The sequence below is a fragment of the Nanorana parkeri genome, unplaced genomic scaffold (assembly GCF_000935625.1).
Source record: "Nanorana parkeri isolate BGI_ZX_2015 unplaced genomic scaffold, ASM93562v1 scaffold227, whole genome shotgun sequence".
NCBI lineage: Eukaryota > Metazoa > Chordata > Amphibia > Anura > Dicroglossidae > Nanorana > Nanorana parkeri.
Window position 1 is genome coordinate 222,694 of NW_017306495.1, and position 8,834 is coordinate 231,527.

The window sequence follows — 8,834 nt, forward strand, 5'->3', positions numbered from 1 at the left end:
TGCCTCCCAACCCCCCCCCCCCCCCTCTTTAAGTTTGAGTTTGTTTAATAAAGAGATGGGTTGTGTATTTTTCACCCAGTGCCGCTCTGACTTCATCCTCATGCCCAAGAAACCACGCCCACCAACACACTCTGATAACCCCTCTAGCAGCCTGAATGCACTAAGCTTTCCGGATGATGTCACTAGACCTGTAAACGAGGTTTAAAGAGCAGTGGAGATAGGTAGCAAAACAAATTTTAAAAGTACGGATGCACAGATACTCGTACTCGCCCAAATGCTCCGATGCCTGGCCCGATACTTCAGCTTCCGGTATCAGGAAGGCGGGCAGCGAGTCATTACATGCTGCCCGGCTTCCTGATTGGCTGGGAAGCCGGCCGCATGCTCCCGCGTCACTTGAGTAATGACGTTATGTGTAATGACATTACGTGTAGTGACTCACTGCCCGGCTTCCTGCTTGGTCGGGAAGCTGGTCAATCAGGAAGCCGGGCGCCGTGTAATGACGCAACGCCCAGCTTTCTGATTGGCCGGGAAGCTGGCTCCCTCATCACCACGTGGCGAGGGAGCATGGAGCCGGCTTCCCAGCCAATCAGGAACCCGGGCACCGCGTCATTACTCGGTGCCCGGCTTCCTGATTGGCTGGGAAGCCGGCTCCATGCTCCCTCGCCACGTGGTGATGAGGGAGCCAGCTTCCCGGCCAATCAGAAAGCTGGGCGTTGCGTCATTACACGGCGCCCGGCTTCCGGATTGACCAGCTTCCCGACCAAGCAGGAAGCCGGGCACCGAGTAATGCCGCGGTGCCCGGGTTCCTGATTGGCTGGGAAGCCGGCTCCATGCTCCCTCGCCACGTGGTGATGAGGGAGCCAGCTTCCCGGCCAATCAGAAAGCTGGGCGTTGCGTCATTACACGGCGCCCGGCTTCCGGATTGACCAGCTTCCCGACCAAGCAGGAAGCCGGGCACCGAGTAATGCCGCGGTGCCCGGGTTCCTGATTGGCTGGGAAGCCGGCTCCATGCTCCCTCGCCACGTGGTGATGAGGGAGCCAGCTTCCCGGCCAATCAGAAAGCTGGGCGTTGCGTCATTACACGGCGCCCGGCTTCCGGATTGACCAGCTTCCCGACCAAGCAGGAAGCCGGGCACCGAGTAATGCCGCGGTGCCCGGGTTCCTGATTGGCTGGGAAGCCGGCTCCATGCTCCCTCGCCACGTGGTGATGAGGGAGCCAGCTTCCCGGCCAATCAGAAAGCTGGGCGTTGCGTCATTACACGGCGCCCGGCTTCCGGATTGACCAGCTTCCCGACCAAGCAGGAAGCCGGGCACCGAGTAATGCCGCGGTGCCCGGGTTCCTGATTGGCTGGGAAGCCGGCTCCATGCTCCCTCGCCACGTGGTGATGAGGGAGCCAGCTTCCCGGCCAATCAGAAAGCTGGGCGTTGCGTCATTACACGGCGCCCGGCTTCCGGATTGACCAGCTTCCCGACCAAGCAGGAAGCCGGGCACCGAGTAATGCCGCGGTGCCCGGGTTCCTGATTGGCTGGGAAGCCGGCTCCATGCTCCCTCGCCACGTGGTGATGAGGGAGCCAGCTTCCCGGCCAATCAGAAAGCTGGGCGTTGCGTCATTACACGGCGCCCGGCTTCCGGATTGACCAGCTTCCCGACCAAGCAGGAAGCCGGGCACCGAGTAATGCCGCGGTGCCCGGGTTCCTGATTGGCTGGGAAGCCGGCTCCATGCTCCCTCGCCACGTGGTGATGAGGGAGCCAGCTTCCCGGCCAATCAGAAAGCTGGGCGTTGCGTCATTACACGGCGCCCGGCTTCCGGATTGACCAGCTTCCCGACCAAGCAGGAAGCCGGGCACCGAGTAATGCCGCGGTGCCCGGGTTCCTGATTGGCTGGGAAGCCGGCTCCATGCTCCCTCGCCACGTGGTGATGAGGGAGCCAGCTTCCCGGCCAATCAGAAAGCTGGGCGTTGCGTCATTACACGGCGCCCGGCTTCCGGATTGACCAGCTTCCCGACCAAGCAGGAAGCCGGGCACCGAGTAATGCCGCGGTGCCCGGGTTCCTGATTGGCTGGGAAGCCGGCTCCATGCTCCCTCGCCACGTGGTGATGAGGGAGCCAGCTTCCCGGCCAATCAGAAAGCTGGGCGTTGCGTCATTACACGGCGCCCGGCTTCCGGATTGACCAGCTTCCCGACCAAGCAGGAAGCCGGGCACCGAGTAATGCCGCGGTGCCCGGGTTCCTGATTGGCTGGGAAGCCGGCTCCATGCTCCCTCGCCACGTGGTGATGAGGGAGCCAGCTTCCCGGCCAATCAGAAAGCTGGGCGTTGCGTCATTACACGGCGCCCGGCTTCCGGATTGACCAGCTTCCCGACCAAGCAGGAAGCCGGGCACCGAGTAATGCCGCGGTGCCCGGGTTCCTGATTGGCTGGGAAGCCGGCTCCATGCTCCCTCGCCACGTGGTGATGAGGGAGCCAGCTTCCCGGCCAATCAGAAAGCTGGGCGTTGCGTCATTACACGGCGCCCGGCTTCCGGATTGACCAGCTTCCCGACCAAGCAGGAAGCCGGGCACCGAGTAATGCCGCGGTGCCCGGGTTCCTGATTGGCTGGGAAGCCGGCTCCATGCTCCCTCGCCACGTGGTGATGAGGGAGCCAGCTTCCCGGCCAATCAGAAAGCTGGGCGTTGCGTCATTACACGGCGCCCGGCTTCCGGATTGACCAGCTTCCCGACCAAGCAGGAAGCCGGGCACCGAGTAATGCCGCGGTGCCCGGGTTCCTGATTGGCTGGGAAGCCGGCTCCATGCTCCCTCGCCACGTGGTGATGAGGGAGCCAGCTTCCCGGCCAATCAGAAAGCTGGGCGTTGCGTCATTACACGGCGCCCGGCTTCCGGATTGACCAGCTTCCCGACCAAGCAGGAAGCCGGGCACCGAGTAATGCCGCGGTGCCCGGGTTCCTGATTGGCTGGGAAGCCGGCTCCATGCTCCCTCGCCACGTGGTGATGAGGGAGCCAGCTTCCCGGCCAATCAGAAAGCTGGGCGTTGCGTCATTACACGGCGCCCGGCTTCCGGATTGACCAGCTTCCCGACCAAGCAGGAAGCCGGGCACCGAGTAATGCCGCGGTGCCCGGGTTCCTGATTGGCTGGGAAGCCGGCTCCATGCTCCCTCGCCACGTGGTGATGAGGGAGCCAGCTTCCCGGCCAATCAGAAAGCTGGGCGTTGCGTCATTACACGGCGCCCGGCTTCCGGATTGACCAGCTTCCCGACCAAGCAGGAAGCCGGGCACCGAGTAATGCCGCGGTGCCCGGGTTCCTGATTGGCTGGGAAGCCGGCTCCATGCTCCCTCGCCACGTGGTGATGAGGGAGCCAGCTTCCCGGCCAATCAGAAAGCTGGGCGTTGCGTCATTACACGGCGCCCGGCTTCCGGATTGACCAGCTTCCCGACCAAGCAGGAAGCCGGGCACCGAGTAATGCCGCGGTGCCCGGGTTCCTGATTGGCTGGGAAGCCGGCTCCATGCTCCCTCGCCACGTGGTGATGAGGGAGCCAGCTTCCCGGCCAATCAGAAAGCTGGGCGTTGCGTCATTACACGGCGCCCGGCTTCCGGATTGACCAGCTTCCCGACCAAGCAGGAAGCCGGGCACCGAGTAATGCCGCGGTGCCCGGGTTCCTGATTGGCTGGGAAGCCGGCTCCATGCTCCCTCGCCACGTGGTGATGAGGGAGCCAGCTTCCCGGCCAATCAGAAAGCTGGGCGTTGCGTCATTACACGGCGCCCGGCTTCCGGATTGACCAGCTTCCCGACCAAGCAGGAAGCCGGGCACCGAGTAATGCCGCGGTGCCCGGGTTCCTGATTGGCTGGGAAGCCGGCTCCATGCTCCCTCGCCACGTGGTGATGAGGGAGCCAGCTTCCCGGCCAATCAGAAAGCTGGGCGTTGCGTCATTACACGGCGCCCGGCTTCCGGATTGACCAGCTTCCCGACCAAGCAGGAAGCCGGGCACCGAGTAATGCCGCGGTGCCCGGGTTCCTGATTGGCTGGGAAGCCGGCTCCATGCTCCCTCGCCACGTGGTGATGAGGGAGCCAGCTTCCCGGCCAATCAGAAAGCTGGGCGTTGCGTCATTACACGGCGCCCGGCTTCCGGATTGACCAGCTTCCCGACCAAGCAGGAAGCCGGGCACCGAGTAATGCCGCGGTGCCCGGGTTCCTGATTGGCTGGGAAGCCGGCTCCATGCTCCCTCGCCACGTGGTGATGAGGGAGCCAGCTTCCCGGCCAATCAGAAAGCTGGGCGTTGCGTCATTACACGGCGCCCGGCTTCCTGATTGGCCAGAAAGTCGTCTCCATGCTTTCTCGTCACTTAGCTTCCTTAATGAGACTTCCGTAATCGGTATTCGGTATCGATGAGTACCGTAAAAAAAAATATCGTTAATCGCACTCGATACCGAAAAAACGGTGTCTGTGCATCCCTAGTTAAAAGATGAATGATCTGGAGGGACTGAGGGAGGATAGGGCTCTAAAAAGGTGGTTGATTTACTAGTATCAGATACATCCGATTTGGGTAGATACCAGCATTTTGCATCATCAATTGGCTTCTTCTGACTCTAGATACCTCCATTAGTACCTGCATGCCCAACTTAGGTCACCAATAGTAGCCAATACCCTCCCCGTGGTATTTATTTTTTAATATATATATATTGGACAATGTATAAAGTAAGACTCTTAATGTCAGATCATGAGGCAAGAGACTCCATGAGAAGGGGGGTGGGAAGGTGAAAGATTCTGTTAAAGGAAAAAATAAGATCGCAATAAGTGATTGCACATATCCAATAGAACAATTGGACTGGCCCTTTAAAATTAAGCAGGCTTATTTTACATGAAAACATGAACAATCGGTTGTAAAGGGTCATCCACAGGGCTTGAAAAATGTTAGGGTGTCTCACCAGTCAGTCAAAAATGTCACCAGTCAGCATGACCGTACTGTAGCATTGCAATTTATGTTAACATTTTTGGGGGGCACATAGAGCTTTCTTTTGGAGGTATATAAAATCACCACTGGGGGAGGGGGGGGGGGTTATTTTTTACTATATAATGAAAAAAGTACTGTAAATTTCGAATTAAAAAAACGTTTTCCCTACGTTATGTTATAAAACATCTATTCTTACCCATATTTTGGGTAAAACATAAAAGACGGGGTCACGTCGCGTAAATAGACACCAAACATGCCAAGCCTCAAAATTGCGTGCGCCCAAAAAAAAAAATCACAAAAAACTACCACACTGAAAATTGGCCATAGGCGACGCTTAAAACGCTTTTACCGCTCATCAGTTTAGTGTTATCAGTAATTAATGGCCCTAAAATTATTGCTCACACTCAGACGTTTGCGGTGATATGTAACGCGTGCGGCACAATAGGTGCAATTGTTTTTGCACGTAGGCGCACGCCACGCATATCTGCTTCTTCAGCTTTTGTAGCTGGAAAGTGACACTAAATGCAGGAAGTGATGTAATCTACATCACTTCCTGCATAATGGGACTGGAGAGAAGATCAAAAGGGAGATCTTGTACTGATCTCCCTTTGATCTCCTGTCACAGAGCCGTGCCGGTCCCGGCCGCATCGGGCACAGGGATCTCGGGACCGGCAACGGCAGTGACAGCTGCTGGTAATACAAGCGATCGGGCGCCTCGAGACGCTCGATCGCTTGAATGTAAAGCTCCTGGCCGGCCGTGTAATTACAACAGCAGGCCGGGAAGCTGCTCGTCGGCCTCCGCTGTCCTCTCGCTGCGGACGAGTGGATTTTTCAAGCCCTGGTCATCCAATCAGATTTCTGCGGCCATTCTCCACTTGGAAACATAGATTCTGATTAGTTGATTATGGTCAACAAGAATTTTTCTTCCTACATCAGCCCCAAGAACAGTTGTATCTATACATAAGAGACTCACCTTTCACTGTAGCCAATATAAACAAGGCAATGATTGCATTATTGATGGCACAGGTAGATTTGGCCACACAGGACAAAATGGTATAGGGATTCAACAAGTAGCTGCAAGAAAATAAAACTTGTATTAACCTATTTCAGCCTTTTCACTGTTAAAGCTCTAAAAACAGATCCAGGGGATTGTATAAGCACCCATGCGAGCCTCTGGCCTCCTCCCTCATGGTAGCTCCATGTTCTAAAACCAAGTAATTCCCCAGCAATACGTTACGTGAGAATTCACTGACCTATAGCTAGAAAAAAAAAATATACGAGCGACCATTATCTAATCCTTCCTGGGCTCTGCTGCTCCCCCATATAAACAAAGAAGACCCTATCCACATAGGCGAGCACTGGCGAGAACCTTGCTGGGGGAGCTAACAGTGTGTTCCAGTGGTGGCACCTGTTAGAATAGTACTCTGTACTGTACAAATCAATGGCCGGTGCCGCTGCTGTTCACCTGTCACTGCTCTTCTGAGCAGCTACATGCAAAATGAGCTGCTGAATGACCCTTGATGCAAATATGTTGCATCCATGGACAAGGTTTCAAACTGTATGCAGCTGTGCCCAGAACCGGCATTTAGCTGCCTCTGAACGTAGCAAACTGTCCGCTTCAGATCGTCTCCATGAATGCTTGTTCACACCATCTCCATACCAGATCTGAATGCGTTTCTGCAAGTGCAGGTATTTGCATTTTTGACATGTTTTTGATGTGTTCTGGCGCATTTTTTAAAATCTCAATTAGTTTTCTAGTGCATTCCAGTCAGTGGGGAAGCTAGACATTCTATCACCCAGAGCAAAGACTCAAAGTTTCTCCCCCCCCCAAAAGGAGAAGTTCTCCATCCACAGACCCAGTGGCGTCCCTCCTAAAATGGCACCCGGGACACATCCTCCCCCAAGCTTCGGCCCTGGTTCCAGTGCATGCGTTCACATGTGTTTAGATGCATTCCAGAACAGAGAAAATAGTGCATTCAGTATTTTTTTTAAACCTTGTGAAACTGAACACAATGGTGTGAACTAACCTCACTTTATACCATAGGAATGAAGAGGGGTGTATTTTTGGACCAGACAAAGAACGTTCTGGTCTGGACCTGGCATGAAAGGGCCCTTAGGGCCCATTTACACCATGTCGGGATCATCTCCAGACCAGACCAGATTGTTTCTCGACCCAAAATGCATCCTAATGTATCCCTATGCTGTTTCTGGCCTGTGTTCACACCAGTGCAGTCCGTTCCAGACCAGAAAACTACTGCTGGTCTTATTTTGTCTGGACTGGAATGCACTGGAATGCATCTGTGAGACCATTTAAAGCAAGAAAAAAACTTCCCGAACGCAGCAAGACGGAATGTCCTGCATTCCAGATCTGGTCTGGAAAATGGTGTGAACCTGCCCAGAGTGTCTGTTTTGCTAAACAATGTCAACATTTATTTAGAAGTGAAACACCTTAAAAAAAAAAAAAAAAGGGATTACCCAAATGTATTTGACAAACATCTCAAAAGGTGTTGTGGTGTCCTTTATACCCAAACCTGAAGATCCAGCTTTAGGTGGAGATTGGTATGTTAATGAAAACTTGTCATAAGAGAAATATGGAGGCAGCCATTGATGACCTCACGTGAAAATGAATTTGCTTGGCTTGAGTACTTTGAGTCACTGATTGGAAAAAGTATACAGATTAGGAGTTCTCCCTACACTGCTGCACGCTTCTTTCAGGTTAGTGACTCAAAGGACTCAAGCCAGACGGCAAATACCTTCCTCAGGCACATTAAATACCCATGCTGAGCCCCATACAGAAACCCAACTGACTTGTTTACTCACATTTTTGTCATATGCACAGGAAAAAAACAACAGGCAAAACCGTGGTGTTTGGTTTTTCTCCAATACATATGACAGGGATGTCAGTAAGAAAGTGGAGCATGACCCATAAATCTAAACCCAATCACTAAAATCTCATGTAGGTTTTACTGTGTTCATGTCATTTCAAAGGCTGTTTTTCAATGTGTTAATGTAACCGGGTAATCCTGCCATGAAGGACCTTGTACAGACACTTCCTGATAGGGGTGAGAACTGTCTCCTAATAGAGCTCATGTGCTGTCGTCCCCCTAACCCCCCGCCACCTAACAGAGACTGCAAACAGTTGCTTTGTACAGGTATGGTCTGCCATTGCCACTACTATCAGGAAGCTGATGATGATGCAAACACTTAAAAGGAGTGGGCAGGAAGTGGCTTGCCAGAGGCTGGCAATGCACAGCAGCACTGAGATGCAAAAAATAAATACATTTTCTATACAGGTATTCCTCACTTAACGACCAAGTTCCGATCCTACGACCAGGTCGTTAAACGGATTGGTCGTTAAGTGAGGAACTGTATACAGTACTGTACTGCAATAGTACAGTACTGTATAGCGTTGCCGATGTACAGTACCGAACAGTGTAGGTATGTATGTATGCATGCATACATACATACATTCATGGCCACAGGTGTATAAAAAGTGGTAGGCCACGTAAAATGACAAAGCGCGGTCAGCGCATGCTGAAGCGCACAGTGCGCAGAAGTCGCCAACTGTCTGCAGAGTCAATAGCTAAAGACTTCCAAACTTCGTGTGGCCTTCAGTTTGGCACAACAGAGCATAGAGAGCTTCATGGAATGGGTTTCCATGGCCGAGCAGCTGTCCAAGCCTTACATCACCAAGTGCAATGCAAAGCGTCGGATGCCATGGTATAAAGCACGCCGCCACTGGACTCTAGAGAAGTGGAGACGTGTTCTCTGGAGTGACAAATCACGCTTCTCTGTCTGGCAATCTGATGGACGTGTCTGGGTTTCGCGGTTGCCAGGAGAACGGTAATTGCCTGACTGCATTGTGCCAAGTGTAAAGTTTGGTGGG

The 8,834-nt window shown here is 53.7% G+C and overlaps 1 protein-coding gene across 1 annotated transcript in view; it reads right to left on the bottom strand.

Annotated features, from left to right (window-relative positions):
• Positions 1-8,834, bottom strand: part of PIGU (phosphatidylinositol glycan anchor biosynthesis class U) — a 21,149-nt gene that overhangs the window by 5,033 nt on the left and 7,282 nt on the right. Inside the window, exon 6 of the mRNA XM_018556179.1 lies at positions 5,922-6,022. Within this exon, the coding sequence (XP_018411681.1) occupies positions 5,922-6,022 (101 nt within the window). The remainder of the gene's footprint in view (positions 1-5,921; positions 6,023-8,834) is intronic.